The sequence below is a fragment of the Phycodurus eques genome, chromosome 16 (assembly GCF_024500275.1).
Source record: "Phycodurus eques isolate BA_2022a chromosome 16, UOR_Pequ_1.1, whole genome shotgun sequence".
In the NCBI taxonomy this organism is placed as follows: domain Eukaryota; kingdom Metazoa; phylum Chordata; class Actinopteri; order Syngnathiformes; family Syngnathidae; genus Phycodurus; species Phycodurus eques.
Window position 1 is genome coordinate 9,762,425 of NC_084540.1, and position 20,000 is coordinate 9,782,424.

The 20,000-nt window shown below is 42.5% G+C and overlaps 2 protein-coding genes across 3 annotated transcripts in view; both read left to right on the top strand.

Moving 5' to 3' along the window:
- The first annotated feature begins 804 nt into the window (after window positions 1-804).
- ddx5 (DEAD (Asp-Glu-Ala-Asp) box helicase 5) lies at window positions 805-6,650 on the top strand. Of its 2 annotated transcripts, none has more exons than XM_061700209.1 (13): window positions 805-989; window positions 1,585-1,762; window positions 1,888-1,984; window positions 2,069-2,202; window positions 2,283-2,348; window positions 3,245-3,386; window positions 3,475-3,635; window positions 3,719-3,891; window positions 3,971-4,081; window positions 4,153-4,214; window positions 4,284-4,343; window positions 5,575-5,809; window positions 5,944-6,059. In XM_061700209.1, exons 1-13 carry the CDS (start codon window positions 937-939, stop codon window positions 5,969-5,971), a joined length of 1,500 nt encoding a protein of 499 aa, XP_061556193.1. In that variant the 5' UTR covers window positions 805-936; the 3' UTR covers window positions 5,972-6,059. The 2 variants fall into 2 exon arrangements, with proteins under 2 accessions (XP_061556193.1, XP_061556192.1); XM_061700208.1 differs by having other exon boundaries at window positions 806-989; window positions 5,575-5,796; window positions 5,944-6,650.
- Window positions 6,651-8,902: 2,252 nt separating this feature from the next.
- The window catches only part of evplb (envoplakin b), a 26,315-nt gene continuing 15,217 nt past the window's right edge, over window positions 8,903-20,000 (top strand). The window contains exons 1-14 of the mRNA XM_061700557.1: window positions 8,903-9,376; window positions 14,727-14,826; window positions 14,914-15,068; window positions 15,627-15,750; window positions 15,819-15,950; window positions 16,511-16,552; window positions 16,652-16,813; window positions 17,444-17,551; window positions 17,642-17,737; window positions 17,811-17,921; window positions 18,826-18,972; window positions 19,349-19,503; window positions 19,610-19,707; window positions 19,800-19,972. Of these exons, the coding sequence (XP_061556541.1) occupies window positions 9,336-9,376; window positions 14,727-14,826; window positions 14,914-15,068; window positions 15,627-15,750; window positions 15,819-15,950; window positions 16,511-16,552; window positions 16,652-16,813; window positions 17,444-17,551; window positions 17,642-17,737; window positions 17,811-17,921; window positions 18,826-18,972; window positions 19,349-19,503; window positions 19,610-19,707; window positions 19,800-19,972 (1,644 nt within the window). The 5' untranslated portion in view covers window positions 8,903-9,335. The remainder of the gene's footprint in view (window positions 9,377-14,726; window positions 14,827-14,913; window positions 15,069-15,626; window positions 15,751-15,818; window positions 15,951-16,510; window positions 16,553-16,651; window positions 16,814-17,443; window positions 17,552-17,641; window positions 17,738-17,810; window positions 17,922-18,825; window positions 18,973-19,348; window positions 19,504-19,609; window positions 19,708-19,799; window positions 19,973-20,000) is intronic.

The window sequence follows — 20,000 nt, forward strand, 5'->3', positions numbered from 1 at the left end:
GTGTCTATTTTTAATCACAAAAACCTGGCATTTGAAGGAGTATGTAGACTTTTAGTAGGTGTTACTCATGGAAAATTATATCCTCGAGATTTATTACCATTAACATAATTTTAAAGTGAAACAAACAATAAGGGCGGCACGGTGATCGACTGGTTAGCACATCTGCCTCACAGCTCTGAGGACCGAGTTCAAATCCCGGCCTCGCCTGTGTGGCGTTTGCATGTGCGCCTCGTGCCTGTGTGCGTTTTCTCCTGGTACTCCGGCTTCCTCCCACATCTCCAAAACATGCATTGCAGGTAAATTAAAGACTCACAATTGCCCGTAGGTGTGAATGTGAGTACGAATGGTTGTTTGTTTATATGTGCCCTGCGATTGGCTGGCGACCAGTCCAGGGTGCTGCCCGCCTCTCGCCCGAAGATAGCTGGGAGCCCAAGTGAGGAAAAGCGGCACGGAAAATGCATTGTTGGATGGACAAACAATAAGCAGACGTCACGGAAGAATGCCGTGCGTTCATATATGGGTTGGTCCTGGTGACGTCATTTGTGGTATTTCACGAGGAACCGCATTACCGGATTTTGTTTGGAACATATTCATCCGCTGTTTCGGTACTTCGGAATAAGCGATAGGGTGAAGGATAGAGCCAAATGAATTTTCTTTTCACCTTTGAGTTTTCGTTTAATACAAACACACATTCAAAGGAAACGTTAGTACGTCAAGTTAATTTACTGTTCGTTGCTCTTTCATGCCGCTCAAGTTGAAAACCCAATACAGCGGATGAATACGGCGGAAGTCAAACTTCCGCTCGTTATATAAACCGGACCTCCTTTTTCTGAAACCGGCATTTCTGCACCGCTGCCGACCTCAACTTCAATCGGTGGCTGAAGACGGCAATTTTTCTTTTATTTTAAATTTAGCGTTATACAAATACAAACCAACATGCCAGGCTATTCCGATAGAGACCGTGGCCGAGACAGGGACAGAGATAGAGGGTAAGTACATGTTTTTCTTTTGGTTTCGAGGCTGTCGTCCCCTCGTGGAAAATGGCGGACCGGGCGTAATCAAGACAATTCTGAATAATACAATACAGCTTTATTCATTTCGACGTAATGTGTCTATTTGTATTACTATTGACGAAGTTGTCGGATAACTCACACGTGTTGCACAAAAGGCCGGTAACAGGCAGCCTGAGGTCTTTGGCCGAGGCCTTGTCTGGCCTCGTGCCTGATATGGCGGCTGTTGGTTAGCTTGAAGCTAGCACTTTTGTTAGCTTCTTCGACGTTGTACGTCGAACAACGTAATTGCGCTCAAAGACATGTATACCTATCGTACGTTATTTTCACACAATTAACGTGCCTGGGGTGATGGTGAACCTGCAGGCCCGGTTATTGTTGCGTTTTAATGGTCGGCTTTTTCGCCATGTGGCAATGCACATACAAAATGCCGGCAGTTTTCATTGTTCCTCTACTGGCCGGAAAGTATATAGCAGTTCTACAGCTTCTTACAATGACGCAGTTGAGACGGGACTCTTGCCCTTGGCCGAAGAGCTTCAGTTCGCCTTTATCAAACTACCTTGTTGTATTTCAGCTATGGTGGCGGCCCTCATCGTTTTGGTGGTGGCCGTGGTGGTGGTGGAGGAGGTGGTGGAGGAAAGTTCGGCAACCCCGGTGAACGTTTGCGGAAGAAACACTGGAATCTGGACGAGCTTCCCAAGTTTGAGAAAAACTTTTACCAGGAGCACCCAGACGTCTCGAGGAGGCCTCTGGTAGGTATCGACATGGTCCCGGTGTTATGCAACACATCTGTGCGGGGCTACACGTGTTGACGTTATGCAATCGCCATGGTCGCTGTAGTAAATCTTTTTTTTTTCTTTCCCCCCCCCAACTACAGCCAGAAGTTGAACAATATAGAAGGGCCAAAACAATCACCGTGAAGGGGAGAAACTGCCCTAATCCAATTGTAAATTTCCACGAGGCAAGCTTTCCATGTAAGTACTGTATAGATTTGATGGTGCTTGAATATGTTGCATTTAAAAACGTCTCTCTCTTTTTTATTTATTAATACGAACCAGCCTACGTTATGGATGTGATCAACAAGCAAAACTGGACAGAGCCCACCCCCATTCAGGCTCAGGGTTGGCCTTTAGCACTGAGTGGCCATGATATGGTTGGCATTGCACAAACTGGTTCTGGCAAAACGCTCTCGGTAGGCTGACATAATTTGAAATGAAACGGGTGGGGTGGCCAGCATTTGAAAATTTTAATTGTTATGCATCTGCGTTACAGTATCTGTTACCTGCAATTGTTCACATCAACCACCAACCTTTCCTGGAGCGTGGTGATGGCCCTATTGTAAGTATTGAGCTTGAGAGTTGAGAACTTTTTCAAATGGGTTAAATTGGAGGCAGACATGAATCAAAAAAACTTTGATAAAAAGTGTCCCCTTGAGAAAATGTCCTGGTCACATGCTGCGTGTCCAATTCAGTTGTATTTAACTTAATGCAACACATTTACAATTCGTCATTGATCAGCTCCGCTAAAGATATTGACTCCGCGTCGCCGTCATGTACAATATATTTGAATCCAAAAGCTTGTTTGTGTTAATCCTTGTCGCGTGTCTTATGCCGTAGTACTGTAAATATCTGACGGACATTAAAGTTGTTTATTAAAAAAAAAACGTCTGCGGTGTGGGACAAACGCGTAATGCCCCCGGCTCAGACAAAAAGAGAAATTTGATCTTTCACTATTGCACTTTCGGGCTATCCACAATAAAATCTTGTATTCCGATACCACCGGATCCCGTTTTTTATGATCATTGGGTGTCATCTTGTCAACTCAAATGTAACCGGATACACTAGTTACCGTGGCAACGACAAGAGTGGATTGCGCTGACTGTATTATAAGGACAAAATGGTGAAAATGTGTTGGTGGTCACTGGTGTGCAGGAGAGGATGTTCGTTTAAGGCTTGCTTGAGATATGTTCCCGTACTTTGAATACGATGCGAGTCGCAAGCAGGCAACAAAGACGTAATGTAGCCCAGCAAGCTAGTGCTAGCGCTAAAGCTTGTACATAAACATGTCGCTCGTTCTGTCGGATCGTGCTGTAAAGTTGAACACTTTAAGGGTGTTGGCCATTATAGTTGTACATGGAGAGCCGTTTTGTGTGTGTGTGCATGAACTACTGGCTTTTACAGCATTTCATTGTTGCTGGTTGAACTTGTGTGTAACTCCAATGTTGCCATTGACAGTGCTTGGTGCTGGCCCCAACTCGTGAGCTGGCACAGCAAGTGCAACAGGTGGCTGCAGAGTATGGCAGAGCTTCTCGCCTCAAGACCACCTGCATCTATGGAGGTGCACCCAAGGGACCGCAGATTCGTGACCTTGAAAGAGGTAAAGCTGTTCATTTATTAAACTCAAAGATGGGGGATTTGGCTTTCATTTTCATGGGTAATCTCTTCAAATGTCTTTACTCTCAAAGGTGTGGAGATATGCATTGCGACTCCAGGCAGACTCATTGACTTTCTTGAAGCGGGAAAGACCAACCTGCGCCGTTGCACTTACCTCGTATTGGACGAGGCTGACAGAATGCTGGACATGGGATTTGAACCACAGATCAGGAAGATTGTTGACCAGATCAGAGTAAGTTTCTAGTTGCCAGTTAAAGACCATGATCCAGTTTTGCCTGTTTAGTTTGATTAATGGAGTATTTTTCCTGATTGCAGCCTGATCGGCAAACGCTGATGTGGAGCGCCACCTGGCCAAAAGAGGTGCGTCAGCTGGCTGAAGACTTCCTTAAAGACTATGTGCAGATCAATGTTGGGGCCCTGCAGCTCAGTGCCAACCACAACATCCTTCAGATAGTTGACGTGTGCAGTGATGGAGAGAAAGAGAACAAGTTTGTCCTTAGTGTCACATAATCATACAGTGGAACGTTTGGTGGCAATCATGACAACCTTTTTTTCTTGTTCCAAAAGACTCATTCGCCTGCTGGAGGAAATCATGAGCGAGAAGGAGAACAAGACTATCATCTTTGTTGAGACAAAGAGGCGATGTGATGACCTCACAAGGAGAATGAGGCGGGACGGGTAGGTTTTGAAGCAACCCAGAAGCATAGCTACTTTTGGACAGTGTCTCAATGAAATGTTCTTAAATTAAGGTGGCCAGCTATGGGAATCCATGGAGATAAGAGCCAGCAGGAGAGAGATTGGGTTCTTAATGGTGAGTTTGCATTGATTGCATTTCACAATTTACAGTGTGAAGGTCCTAATGTCCGTTTTTATGTTTCAGAGTTTAAATTTGGAAAGGCTCCTATTCTGATCGCTACAGATGTTGCGTCTCGTGGTCTAGGTCAGTATTCCCTGTGAAGCACTTAGAATGTTTGCATTTTTTCGAAGAAAGTGTATTTGCTTTCTTTAACTTTTCTGCTTCTCTCTGAGTCTCTCCCCTGACCCAAAGGAGCAGTGTGTATGGCAGGGCCTTGGCATGACAAGCCCAGGTGTCCAGAGGGGGAAGGAGGATTCTTGGAGATGTCCTGACTGGCGAGGCGCACGGGTCTCCCAGTTGCGCACATAAGCAGAGGTGTCAAGGTCCGAGTGCAGCATACAACGCGCTGGCCTATCTAAAAGTGGGGAAGTCCACAGTTCCTCCCTACACGCTCGCCTGTTCTCTGGCAACGGTTTGGACTGTGTCACACACCCAGGCTCTGTAACTGTCCCAGCTGAAAGCCCCGCCACATTGTTTGGACACAAGCAAGTCCCGAGTCCTTCCTAAGGTGCTTTCGGTTGTGTAGACGTGTTGTAAAGCATGGGTGGCGTTGCTGTTGCAGTTCAACTTGTCGGATGAGCAGCTTGTAAGATCGATTGGAATCTCACCTCTGCAATAACATGGCTACTGGCGCTTTTGGTGACAGTGGGACATGCTAGTTGGACAAATTCCAAGCTCACACTCCTCCCTCGCCTGCGTTACTAAAGTCATGTCGAGACCTGCCAACGAGAGACTATGTGATCACTGGGATAAACTTGCCCTGGCGACTGGGGTGTGCCGTTTTTAGGCATCCTGCAAACTGGTTCACATCTCCACTTTGTTGGCTAAAGACAAACACGTGAACTTAGTAGCGCCTTCTCACCAGTGTGTGTTGACAAGTGGACTTTGAGTCGATCAGTGACGCTAGGAGGCAGTTGCGTGCATAGTAGTACTACTGCTTAAGACAATGTGGGGGTGTGCTGTGATGGGAATGGACTAGTGAATGCATACTCCAATGAAGGGTAAGACTTGTGGTCCTTTTTTTTTTTTTTTTTTTTTTTTTTTTGGACCCAATCTGGAGGATGTTATTTTTCTCCTGAACTCCCCCAATTCAAAGCAACTGGAGTGTGCATTGGTTCTCTTCCCACTGTAGTCTCCCCATACGGTTGAACATATTTTCTAATTACAACTTTTGCAGCCTGTTGGACTTTGTAGCTTTGCCCACCCCATGACGCGACTAATGGTGCTTTTTGATCTGGTTGTTGTGGTGGCGCTGGCGCACGTCTCTGTGTGCTGTCCTACTTTCCTTTTGCCACACCGCAACACAATCTTACAGATGTTGAGGACGTGAAATTTGTCATCAACTTTGACTACCCCAACAACTCTGAGGATTATATCCACCGCATTGGCAGAACGGCCCGTAGCCAAAAGACTGGCACGGCATACACCTTCTTCACTCCCAACAACGTGCGGCAGGCCAGCGACCTCATCTCTGTTCTACGTGAGGCCAACCAGGCCATCAACCCCAAGCTCCTCCAAATGGGTGAAATCAGAGGAGGTAAATCAAATTGGTGAGATACGGAAACGGTGCTGTCAAACACAGCCGCTTTACTTCTCTGCTAATGTCTTAAGCGATGTCATCTTTTAGGTCCATTTGGTTCAGTTCGTCGTAGGTCCCGTTAACGCTGCTATGCTCTTTTTGCAGGTCGTTCAAGGGGAGGCAGAGGTGGTGATTTTGACCGCAGGGATCGGTATTCCTCTGGAAGGAGAGATTTTGGCAGTTTTAGGGACAGGGATAGCAGTAGAGGCTATGACAACGGACCAAACAAAAGCTTTAGCACAAATGCTCAGAACGGAGGCTATGGGGGCAACAACGGTGGTAGTAATGGCTTTAGCGGAGGCTACAATGGCAATGGACAGTCGTTTAACAACCAGGCAGCATCCTTCCCCCCTCAGAACAACTTTCAAGCCCAGCCGAACGGCGCAAGTCACCCCCCATTCTCCTTCCCCCCAACGCAAGCCCCCCAGCAGCATCCTCCCCCGCTCGCGCCCTACCCCATGCCGCCACAGTTCCCTCAGTAAACACACATTAAGTAATTTATTGCTTTTTGACTTTTTAAGTTGCCATCATAATCTAGGTTGTTTTTTTTTGTTTGTATTTACACAGCAGGGTTACGTCTTTAACCTATTGAGCATTTTAAGATCTGCAGTGCAAATGAGTGTTGCACAATTTTATTTTTTTTCTTCCTGTCCTCCACTCTTGCTATTTAATTTGTTACATTCCTCAGTAATGTTTTGTTTTGTACGAAGTAATTTCAGGAGTACTGTCTTTTCATGTGTATCCTTGAAAGTGATGTTACCTCCCGCCTTGGAAGTGCACTGCATGATCTTTACAATAAAAACAAAAACACATGACTATTTTCTTTCTTGTGGGTGGACTTTAAAAATAGTTGTGCTGCTGTTTCTGGCCACTAGGCGTCATTAGACTGGAAGTTTTGACTGGGATAGTGCAAGATGCAGTCTCAGGTGTTACTGGGAATTTGCCCTGATGTAGTCTTGACAAAGCACTTGTAACAGAAGTCATCTCATGTGGTAGCTTGTTTTGCCCATCACATACAGCCTTGTCAAAGCGTAATAGTGTCAGATCTTGTGTTCTAAGTTATTCCTTTGGTGTGGTTGCCATTTAGCATGCACTATAGTTGTCTTATTGGCCCTCATTTTCTTTACACCTGATAGCCAAAACCAGTGCAGTTAATCTCATTAAATGGACATACACTGGGTCCATCTGCCTCGAGCTATAAACTGATGGAGTAAGTCAGAATTTTTGGTCTGTCAGTGCAGTTCCTACAATTGCACTCTTGTGTATACTGTTCTAAGTTGGTAACTGACACAGTAGGTGTGTGGATAACTTAAAACCTACGAGCCTAAAAAGGTGGCACTTAAATACAACTGCATGTTTGCATAATCAGTTTGTGCTGCCACCTGTGTTGCGTTTCTTTTTTTTGTCCTCTCTCCCCCAGGAAGGTATGAGGGTGTTGGTTTTATCAGAGCTTGCTGCGTGGGAGTTTGTGAGACACACCTGCAGCAAGCATGAGCTAGAGCAGCATGCTCGACACACTTGCAATGAGGCATGAAGTCACATTACGGCGCTTTTGCTTGCCCCAGCCCACTTTGTCAACACCAATCAACATGAATTATTGGCATTTTATATCTGTTATTCGTTTCGTTTGGGGTTTTAAGGCCGGGTAAAGTAAAATCAATGGGTTTATTTTATGCCATATGGTCTCACAGGGTGTGCTTGACTGATTGCGAAATACATTTGTCGTGACTGTTGTCGTGCCAACAAATCTTGCCACTCGTTCAAAGCAAAAGCCCAGTCTATTAGATATAAAGGTTTAACAACACTATCTGGACTAGTTTCCCCTCCCCCACTTAATTAGTCAATGAGGAATTTTATTACTGGATACTCTTATTTACACGTGAATGTTAGTTCTTAGCAATACATTTTTGGGACAGTCATCTCTCAATATGCTTTTAAATTTGGGGAAGGCCCTTTTCTGTTGCAATGTTCCTGTGCCCCAGTGTGCAAAGCAAGTGTTTAATTGGATGAGTTTGATATGGAAGTACATGATTGACCCGTGAACGCAAGGTCTATGGATGCGTTGCTGACTGAGTTTGGTGTGGAAGAATGTCATCAGATAATTGATAAGATAGAAAAGATATTGTGAGCCATAATTGCCAACCCATGAAGTCCCCTTCATAGTACTGTTTGCAGCATATTAGGACACACACAAATCCAAATCCACAGATGAGCTTTCTATTAAAAAAAAAGTTCCTTCTCTAGCACTCATTCCAATGAACATAAAAATACTATACTAATGTTACAGAATACCATTGAGCTGTCATGTCATAATTGCTGATAATAATCATAACATTCAGCTGTCAAGTTACTTGTTGTGCTACATTCCACGGCATTTGTGCATGCGAGCCCACATCTTTGCAAATGTGTCTTGGCTTGAACTCATCAGGATCGTATTTAGTCATTTGAGGCACCAGTGCAAACCCAGTCATGGAGTCCTCCACATCTGCACACTGACAAGATTTTCAATATTAATGTTTGTCATCAATGAAAAAGTGTCCATTTGAGAAAATTCTCCTATTTCCTGAGCTAAATAAAGTCCTTAAAATCCTTATTGGGAATTATGTAACAAGTGAATCTTCTCAAGGGTTTTACAGTAATTGATAAGCACATTAAGCATTTAATATGGTGTACGATTTTGACCACATTAATACACAAATTTTTGTGATGGAAAGCATCCCTCCCTTCACTTTACACTTCATCTCTACTGCATCTTCCTCAGCTGACTATACACATTTTGGTGTCACAGGGCAGCTGTGGCTCAGTTGATAGGGCAGGTCATGGTCAGCGGCTTGAATCCCGGCTCTGACTGTCCGCTGTCGAAGTGTCCTTGGGCAAGACACTGAAACCTTCCATAATCAAATCTGCACTTGCGCAGTATGAAAATGGAAAAGTCCATTGCATGAGAGGGAGGAAGTAGGGTGAAACGATCATGACAGATTAAACATTGTGATGTTCTTTGAAGCACATCAATCAAGATTAAAATAATAATATTTGCTTTAAATAGAAGAAAACTGTACTAATTTTTTAATTTTTATGAGAAGTTTGGATGCCCCTGAAAATATCAGGACCCCAGGCAATTACCTGTGCTTGCCTAATTGGTAAGTCCATTTTTGAAACTCCTAACAGGTTCAGACCAAACCTACTTCACTTTTATTCCTTCATAGTGACAGATCAAAAGCATGTGACGTGGTTAAAAAATAAATAAAAAAAACATAGAGTGGAATTACTGAATGTGACAGCTTCAGGAGTGTGGAACAGGTCTGCCGGGTCCGCCCCTTCCAACTGACTACTTTTATTGGTGACACACCTGCTGGCCTGGGCGGAGCCGACGCACTCACCTTAACTGAGGGAAGACGCCGCCAGCAACACGGACGGAGTGAGAGGAAGGAAGGAGGAGCACACCGAAACACACTCGGGACTCCGGTTACACAAGTGGGCCTGAACAGCCTCCTGTCATGTCGAAGAAACAGGAAAGCGGCCCTGTGAAGATCAGCAGGTGAGTTGGGCTTCCAAGTGTGTGGACGTGTGAGTGTGGGAATGTGGAATTATCAAAATTCTAAAAACATATTTAAACGGATATCGATTGTAAAACTGATTTCTCAAATGTTTAATATGCACAAAACCTGTGAATCAACACAATTTTTCCTTTTGTCTTTCTCTTTGAATTTTTTGTGCCAAGATCAATTCTGCTTTCCAGTTGGTGTATTTATTTATTGTTTTCTCAAAAGTGAACACTGCACACCCTTGTAAGACTGTGTGCGAGCATATTCTAATATGCAAAATGCCTTTTCATTGGAAATAACTATCATTCACCTGAAAAAAGGAAAATGTAAAGCATGTCTGCTGAATTAAATGGTTTCTCAGTCTATTCTCACTGGTCTAACCTGTCATGTTTTGTCGTGCTTCCACGTTAATACAATGAAAACTAAAGTATAAACTAAAGTATAGGAATGAATCAACACTTGTTGGCTGTTATGAATGAATGATCTCACATGCTAGTTGTAATTGTGATTCTGTGTCGTCATGTCAGCAATCCAGTTGGGATTGAGTGGTGGTGTACCACGCCATAACATCATCAACTTGTACTACGGGTGGGCACCTATTTTGTGTGCCGGGCCATATTTGATTTATAAATGGACAAATGGGCCAAGTCAGTAGATCAGGTCAAAAAATGTTTTTTTTGTTAAAATGTGGATGTAAAATATCTAATATACTATTAATTAATTCCCATTATTTACATTTCATTTGTACTTAATTTAATCAAATTAAATACAATTATATTTGTATTTAATTATATTATATATAATTATAAAAATTATTTAAAAAAAAATGTTTTTATTAATAAAAAATTATACAAATTAGATACAATTATTTTTGTATCAAATTAAGCAATGATTTCATATATAATTTATAATAAATATTTAAAAAGTAAAACAAATAAATAATGAATAGATACATTTTAATCAATCAATTTTATGAGAAAAAAAAAGAGACAAGGTAGCTGTGTGCTTAACACATCTGCCTAACACTTTTGAGGATGGGGTTTCTTCTGGGCTCTGGCTTCCTGTGTGGAATTTGCATGTTCTCCACGTGCTTGCATGTTTTCTCTGGGTACACCCCCCCCCCCCCCCCCCCCCCATTCATTCATTGAAGACTTAAAATGGTCTATCTTAGCCTAAAGTAAGACGGTATAAGCTCCGGCCCACCTGTGACCTAAGTGTGGATGAGCAGTAATAGAAAATGGATGAATGGATGGAAAAATGCTCTTTGGGCCGGGTTTAAGAACGGAGTGGGCCATATGTGGCATACTTTGCCCAACCCTGATTTATACTTTAACAAAACAAATGGAAAACACACAAGTTTACTACAACATGACTAAAAAAAATAAATATCTATGTATGAAATTGCATACGTGCTTCGTGACTGATAAAATTGCATTTTATGTACTTAACAATCAGCAGCCCATTAAAAACACATTTCGCCCTAAATTGGGAAGCCCTGCTTTCTGCTCGCGTAGTGTTTGCTGCTATTATCTTCATGGCAACAAGTGTAGTCATTGTGCAACATGTGCAACAATCCTTTTTCTTGTGCCAGAACACATTGTTTATCTCCACTTTCTCAGTATGACCTGTCACTCGGCTTGAGGGTGGGTGCGTGTCGGAGGTCCAGCTTGTGTAAATGGGCGAGCCGTGCATCCCGTAAGATTGTGACAAGAGTGGCCCAGGGAGTGTCGGGGGCTCCAATAGAAGATGATTAACAGTCCATTTATTTTCTCTAACAGTAGTGCTAATGTTTCAAAGGTTGCATGCAAAGTTGTCCACATGTTGGACTTTTGCAGCACAGACAAAAGATTCAGGAGCAATAAGAAGGTAACGGACCACAGGAAGGGACGAGGTGCCCCACGCCTGCCTTCATGGGGCCCTCTCGTTCTACCACTAATATTGATTATTGATCATTCATTGTGTCATTTCCACTTCAGGAATTGTAATGAGTTTAATAATTTAAAACACAAGGGTGGAATGGGGTTGATTAACCAAACATTCCAAGTGAAAAAGCACTAAGTATAAGTCACTAAGAGTGACATCAGTTTTAGCGTCTTCTCCGTGCTCCTTGTGAGTATTTTCATTTTGTATTTGTGTGTTGGACTGTTTGTCAAGTTCAGTAAGGGCCATCGTCTCCCATTGGCGCGCAAGCCTGGCTTGTGCAACTATCATCTGTCTGTCATCAACCATCACTATCGTTGCATTCTCCCGTCCAGATTTTTGATACACCCACTGTGTGTAACATGGAGATTTTACTACCAAAGAGGCTTGATTCATTCCAGTCTGAGGCTGCCTGTAAATCATAGAGCATTGAGTTTTCCTGAGCCTTGTGAATGTCATTGGAATCTATTTGAAACAATTTAGCACACTTAAAATATGAAAATACCTTCCGTAGCAGATGTGTCGTCAGCCAGTTGGGACGTGCGCACCATTCTGTTTAACATGCTGCACTTTGAATGGGGAGCATGTTTTTTTCCATTCTATATGAAATAAATCCAATAAAAGTAATCAAAATACTGTGCTTACGACTGAACGCATGTTTGGCGGTCCATCAATAAAAAAGGGTGTGTCCCTGCAGCTGCATTGCTCAGCTATACCCAACCTTCCTCGCGCCACAGACCGAGCGAGTCCCTTTAACGTATTTGAAGACCAACATAGAAGCTAAAAAAACCCCAAATGATTCAATATCTTAACTCACAATTGCGTCATTACGATGACTGTGGCTGTTGTAATAGTCAGCCCTGCACATTTCCAAAAAGTCCAATCAGCATGTTTGAAGCGGTAAAGCGCTGCGGTCACTGGTGAAAAAAAAGTCAGCTGGGGCCGATATTTTTTTGCCAATTAATATGATATAATATCTATATGATATAACATTGGGCTGCTGGCGTAATGTGGTAGGGACACATTACAGCCGTTGAGCAGTCAGTGAGCGTTATGGGCCAGGTGTGTCACGCATCGTCAATACAAGTCAGCCGTCGCCGGGTTGTCACCGTGCTGTTGCTGGGCCTCGATCAAAACGGGCAATATAATATGATGTTTCACTTTCACGGGGCTTAAGTCTACTGGAGAATGCACGCAGCATGAGCGCAGGCCAGATTTAAAAGGGAACGGCCACATTTTCGGCTTGCTCCCCCAAGAGTGCAAACTTGGCATGGGGGTGCATACAGCGGGTACGGAAAGTATTCAGACCCCCTTAACATTTTCACTCTTTTTTTATATTGCAGCCATTTGCTAAAATCGTTTAAGTACATTTTTGTCCTCATTAATGTACACACAGCACCGACAGAAAACATATTGACAGAAAAAAAAAAACGGAATCGTTGAAATTTTTGCAGATTTATTAAAGAAGAAAAACGGAAATATCACACAGCCATAAGTATTCAGACCCTTTGCTCAGTATGTAGTAGAAGCACAGTTAATTACAGTTAAACATTAAATGCAAATGTATGATACTTGTACTAATACAACTGAACTGTACTAAAGTGCTGTATTTGAATAGTAAAGAAATATACTGTACTGGTTTAAAAACGAGTTTAAATAGGCTGTATACAACGATGTAACTGAACAGGTACCTGACGTAAGGTGATAGTCAAAATAAACTCGCTTAATTAAACAGCCACTTTTTTTTAAAATATCACTCTGTCTTTCCTCAATACTACCAAGTATTATTATGACAGGTGCTTAGTTCGTTTATGCCCTGGGCCACCTCTGCGCCTGACTACATTGCTGCACATGAATGCCGCCATTGCTGCACATGAATGCCGCCATTCATGTACATTTCAGTCTGACAGCATTCCGGCAGGTGACTTGAGCAATGGGGGCGGAAAACGTATATGCGTCCCCCCCCCCTCCCCCCGCGTCCTGCTGCGGGTGTGTCAGGACGCATAGTTGCTTTTCATATCGCAGAGGTGAGGGAATGACAGAGCAAACACGCCGAAAGCACCAACGTCGTGCTTGACGTGCTGATAAAGAATCTTTGTGTATGGTGAACATTAGCCACACGGTCCAATGACATCTCATTGAGACAGAGAAACACCTACATGACAAAACAGCAATGCATTTCTATATTACAGCAGACTGCAACCACAACACTAGACATTTTCTTCAATTTATGTCTTTGTGCAGTGTCAATCATTATTAACTTCGTAAAAGCAGCTCTTATGGCATGTCATCGGGTTGTGCAGGTGCACGTACTGTGAGGAAGTGGCAACAAGGTCTAAAGACTGTCACGGTCTGTCTTTTGGTTTGGGTTGTGTTTAGTTTCGTTCCATGTTTTCCTGCGTTCCGTGTTTGTCGTGTGCTCATTAGGTTGTCGTGTCCACCTGTTCTCGTCCACTTTGTGTCGACCAATCAGCTCTCTCCAGCCACTCGTGTCTTGTCCAGGTGTTCCTCGTTGTCTCGTCAATGTGTTTGTATTTAGTTCCCTGGTTTCGTTCAGTTCTTGTCGGTTCGTTGTCGTTGTCACATGTCTTTTCATTGCGGTATGTCATTGTCAGGTGTCATTTTCCCTTCCTATTCCACGTCTTACTCACCGGTCATAGTTTGTTTCCAGTTTTAGATATTCGAGTGTTTCTTTGTGACTTTGATTTGATTGGTATCTGTTGTGGGACTTTGTTCCGTTTTCCCTTTTTGAAGATTAAATATTATTATTTGGAGACTCCCGCACTCCTGCCTTGCCTCCCTGCTTCCCTGCAATTGGGTCCACCATGTTCTTGCCTTGCGTTACTCGCCCTTGACAAATACAACAAATTCATAGGGACTGTTTTAATATTAATTGTTTTTAAAAAAAATGCGCTTTTTCTTTCTTGAGGGCCATAAAATATCAAACCTAACAGACTGGTTTATCTTGATGCTGTCATATATTGTGATTCGTACCTTTCAGCACAAATGTACTTCAAAATAATTGCCAACATGTCAGTAACACATACAGTAATAGTCTTTACTTTATTTTTAGATGACTCAAAATAGCTCTTTTTTTTTTTTTTTTTTTATTTATTTTTTTTTATTTTTTTTAAGCACTTTACTTTAGAGAATAAAGCAAAACAGTCTGTTTCCTGGGACATGTCCGTTTCTTTTTTTTTTTTTTACATTGCGTCATCATCCATAAAGGTTGAAAATAGTATCGAGCCTATTTTGACAAAGTGAGGAGTAGAAGATACAGATATGTTTAGTAAAGGTAAAAATTCATTAGAAAAACATGTATAACTGCAGTACCTGGGAAATCTACTTAAGTAGAGTAAATAAGTGTTTGTACTTGGTCAGTAGGATTTTGACAACCATGTTGGTTTGATGTGTCCTCCACAGGAGCCAGGCCACCGACCTGACTCTGCTTATCGCTCGCATGCAGAAGAATGCGGACGTAGTGGAGAAGGACATCCTGAGTGCAGAAGAGTTGCTGGCTGTGGTATGAAAGGCTCAATCGCACTCGGCTTTGTAAAAGAAGAAAAAAAAAAAAAAAAAAGACTTGAGATTAATGCTCGCTGCTGTGCAGGATGCCCAGCGTGAAGGAAGGAACCAGCCTAAGATCCACCAGAAGGAGAACGCGGAAAACCTGGCGGAGGCCGAGGGCCTGCTGAAGGACCTCTTCATGGACGTGGACAAGGCCAAGCGTCTGCAGCACCCACAGGCCAACGATATAGATCGAGAGTGAGTTGACTGATGGGCTGATGGTTCTTTGGAACTTGTTGACTTGCATGCCAAGCAGACACACCTCGCATACCGTCACATCAAGATAAACCATGACTTCCACATTCCCTTCCGCCCTCCACGGAGGAAACCATTTCTTGTATTATTCGTTCTTTCCATTTCAATTGGCTATTGAAAATCAATAAATGAAAAAGTAACTCATCATTTAGTTATTGGTTTGTTGAATCTAACACAAAAACAAAGGATTAGAGGTTTTTTTTTTGTAATAATACAATTTTAGGTTTCGATCAAAATGAAAACTGGGCAGGATTGAGTTTAATTTTAATATTTAATTCCCCGTGTTTGTGTGACCTGGAAGTTTGATACACAATCAGTCAACTGGGACATAAAGACACAGTTCCTCGTGTCTTAGACAGTGCTTGAAAGAAGAATGAAAATAATGGTGTTATAAAGTGATTTGCCGTAAACCTAAGGGTAAAGGCTAAAGAAAATTATATTTTGAAAAATCAGAAAGAATGAGCCAACGATACACGGATTAAAGCTGATTCTGATTCTCAGTGTCAGGAACCTTCACGACCGCTGGGTGAAGGACTGTGCCACCTACAGGGAACTGTATGACCAGGTGCAGGACTTGGTGCCCGTGTCGAGGATCGACTGGGGTCCCGCGTTGGATGAAAAACAGGTCTGTCGACGAACCGTAAACACCGCGCCAGCTGCACACACGTCACATTTCCCCTCTGTCCGTTCCAGAGGCGTTTAGACACCGAAGGATACGGTCGCAGCCTTTCTGATGTTGAGAAACAGATCGCAGCTCACAACATCCTGCATAAAGAGATTGAGGCCTACAGTGAGCAGATGAAGCCCAGCACAACCTCTTCACAGGTAGCCAGATATTTGTTTTGCTCTCAGTTAACTAATTAACTCACTTTTTAAATTATCCTTTTCAATTTATTTTCACACATTTTTATTTTTTTTATTTTTTTGCTCTCACCAGTCATTAACATATGCTGGCACAATGGGTACAAATGGGGGCAGAAATAAGTAATTTATACAATTTCTTTCTTCGCAAATATTATACACTCATCCCCGCTATATTCTCGCAAATTTACCACACAAACATAAAGTCTGGATAAGTATTTCATTTCCAATTTACATAATAGGAGGGTTAAATGAGAACTATAATAGCACTCACTAGGTTGCAAAAGCGATGTACACTATGTTTGTTTGTTCATCCAATTTCTGGTTAATGGAAGATAATATACTGTATGTGCAGTGCATGGGATATTTAAAAAAAAAAAATAATAATAATTAACAAACAGGTTCCCCTCTGCCCCAAAAACGCTGTCAATATAATAAAATGCGGAATTGGCATGAATGCTTTTCAGATGCACCTTATGTGCTCTCAAACCACATTTGACTTCTTTGCCATCCTTTCCCAACAGGACCAATATGCCACACTCAAAAAGAAGTACGATCAACTGTTGGTGAGTGGCATCGTAACCCGCCGCCCCCATTTGTCCACTTTGCGTTTGTGTGCGACGGGCTTGTCGTCTGATATTATATTTCCCCCCGCATCTTTGCAGGAGAGCTCCAGAAAGAGGCGCAACCATCTGGCCTCTCTGTACGAGTACATGCAAAGCTGCAGCAAAGAGCTCGACTACCTGTCTCAGCAGCAGGACAGGATCCTGCAGAGAGACTGGAGCGATCGCATGACTGACCCCCGCAGCGTCCGCATGGAGTACGAGGTCAGATGATTAATCATATACGTAAATTAGATACGGTTTCATTATCTTGAATATGCACAGGTGAATTCACCCACGTTTATCAGCAATAATGGCATCTGTTTCATTACTCAAAAACTATTTGAGTTGTTTTAAAATTAAATAAATATATCGTGAAATAGTTCAATATTGAAATAAATAAATAAACGCATACATACTGCCATAATTAAACATTGAAATAAAGTAAAAAAAAAAAAAGGAAATAATTAAATAAATATTGAACTAACTAAATGCTTCATGACACATTTTAATTTTCTAATGAACTCTTGGTCTAATAATTTAGAGTCTTAACACGCGTTTTTGGAATGTGGGAGGAAGCCGGAGTACCTGGAAAAAAACTCCACACAGGAAGCCAAGATTAAAACTCCAAACCACAAAATTGTGAGGCAGACGTGCTAATCACCATTCCACTGTGTTGCCCGATGATAGAGTCACATTCAATTTTCGAGCCCGAGCACCGGAGAATTTGTCTCTTTTGTTTGATCCGCGCGGCCCTGTTGCAAACGTGTATAACCGGTGACGAGACGAGCTGCCGGCTACGAACGCGACACGACTGCCTCTTCACTTGTCTCTTTGTGATTTGTTTGGGTGCAGAAATTCAAAAGCAACGGGCTGCTATCACATGAGGGTGACGTCAACCGGCTCCTGGAGGAAGGAGATCGCCTGTCGGTCTTGAAACATCCTGGCAACTCAGCGATAATGGTACGCCGTCACTTCGTCAAGATGAATGGTACTGCTCCGCACAGTGCAATACTCGTGATTCTTCACACAAAGGACTGTAAATGTTGACAGGCCCACAAAGATGCAGTGCAGAGGGGATGGCAATTTTTCCTCAACCTGTGTCTAGCACAGGAAGTCCACCTGGACAACATTGAAGACTACAGGAAGGTAAGTGCTGTCACATGCTGTGACTGCTTCCCACTCGCGCGACTCCTTGCTAATCAATCAATGTGGCTTACAGTTCCAGATTGATGCAGAGACCTTGTCCGAGTCCCTGGACAGAATCACTTACAATCTGGACCCGAAGTTAATGGCTGGCAAGAGCAACTCGGAGGCCCTGTTGGAGCTTCAGGTACTCCGGCGTCTATGACATTGCTGTCTACTTGGTGGTTTCTGGCAGGCAAGCAAAACAAACAAGTAAATAAATAATTATTTTCGATGAAATAAAGAATAATAATTGAATGCAGTGACATAAGAACAAAACATAGTTAAAAATAATGATACTTTGGACTTCTAATTATGATAAAAAAAATAACCATAATAGTGATTTATCAATCAATCAATTGTTTTAGGTCAAAGAAAAAAAAAATCTATTAAAAAAATAGTGATGTCAGTAATAACAATGACGACACTACTACTACTAATCATAATAGAATTATTATTTTAGATAAAAGAAGTCATAAAATAAAAGAATATTTATATTATGTAATGATACTACAGCACTTCTTTTATTTCTTCTTCTGCTGCTACTACTTCTACTACTACAGAAAATAATAATCCCATTCTTGTCAATCTGAATCTAACCCATCAGATTGTCGGTGAACGACGAACTGCACCCTGGGATAACCACCATTCATTTGCATAACAGCAATAATCATAAATATTCTGAAGAATACTTATTATAAAGTAGCCTCGTTAATGTGTAAATCTGGCGGTCTGCATGAGTAAAAGAGCAAGTTGGAGTTCTAAATTTCAAGTTCCTCCAAGTCGTGGCCCATGTTGACATACAATATTTGTTCAGTCCCATGAGTTTGCAGAGGTCTGTTTTAAGAAGCAGGTTTACTCTGGATTCTCTCATCCGTCAAACCAAGTGTAGATCGCTTTTTTTCTTTGTGTCCGGGTGCGATGTTTGCGAGTGTCAACGAACAAGCTTGAGCTATGCGAGGATGCCTGGAGATGCGTGCAGATGTTTTAGTGGCATTTCAAGTATTGTTCCCTCCTCTGAGGTCCTTGTGAAATGTAAATTCTTCCTCCAGGGAGACGAGCCAGCGGTAAAGAGGAACGAGCAGCGCCTGGTGGCCCTCAGAGAGCTCAGTCGCAACATAGCACCTCTGAAGCTACGGCGAAGCAATCCCACCGAACCCGCTAAAGTTGTGGCGCTGTGTGACTGGGACGATGAAAATGTGAGAATTTGGACTTTAACAATGATGAGGAAAATGAGGGAACACCACTTAGTATTTTTAAGGGTTGCAAAAGGGTTAGAACATTTTCTGGAAGTCTTCTATTAAAGTTCCATAAACTGGGAAAGAAATAAATAAATTAAAACAATTCTATATTGAAAATGTTCCATGGAAATTTATGGGAGTTAAATGGGAATAAAACAAAAACTGCATTCGTGCAAAAAAATAATATTTTATATATGCAGTATATTCAAAAATGAAAGGTATTGCAAATGTCCCATTTCAGGCAATGGGCTCTTCATCTCTAGACTTCTTGGTTTTCTTCTTATTATTATTATTATTTTGACTATTATTATTATTATGTCTGTGCGTACTTCAGGGAGCTGTGAGGCGCGGTGATGAGCTAACATTAAAGTCCATCTGTGATCATGAGAAGTGGGAGCTACGGGACAGCAGCAGGAGAACTAAAAGGCTCCCCGGGGCGTGTTTCATGGTGCCACCACCTGACACTGAGGCCCAGGAGAAAGTAAACGGGTACATGTTGATCCGCTGAATGCTTTCATTCTGTTGTTCAAGACGAAGTCCTCAGAGATGATCAATCATTGATGGATTCAAATGGAAAATGTCTTTTTACCTTCAGTTTTGAGAATAAGCTGTTGAACTTGAAGAGTCAGAGATCAGCTATAATGACCTCACTGAAGAGCCCCACCGTGGAGGTGGATCGCCCTCAGCGTGCAGGTGCGAAGGAATGTTTTTCTTACCCCCCCCCTCCCGCGGAACATCCTTTTATTTTCTGTTTGGCCAAACAATTTGTTGTCTTTGCTCCCTAGTTTCTGTACAAAGAGCTCCGGAAGACCCCAAAGCTGCGCTGCTGGCCAGACAAATAGACGAGCTCAACACCAATCTGGACCTTTGCAAAATGGACATCCAGAAGCGACTGAGGGCCCCTCTGGACAACCGCAACCCAGCACTGGACCTGGAAAACAGGCTGCAGGATCTCAAGGTTAATGTTTGGCATTTCCAGTCCTCAG

Excerpts from the sequence above, each read along its gene's own strand:
- ddx5 (XM_061700208.1), top strand. The coding sequence starts at position 937 with ATGCCAGGCTATTCCGATAGAGACCGTGGCCGAGACAGGGACAGAGAT. Across the intron at positions 2,203-2,282 it reads GTTCTGGCAAAACGCTCTCG|TATCTGTTACCTGCAATTGT; the intron begins GTAGGCTGACAT and ends TCTGCGTTACAG. Across the intron at positions 3,636-3,718 it reads AGATTGTTGACCAGATCAGA|CCTGATCGGCAAACGCTGAT; the intron begins GTAAGTTTCTAG and ends TCCTGATTGCAG.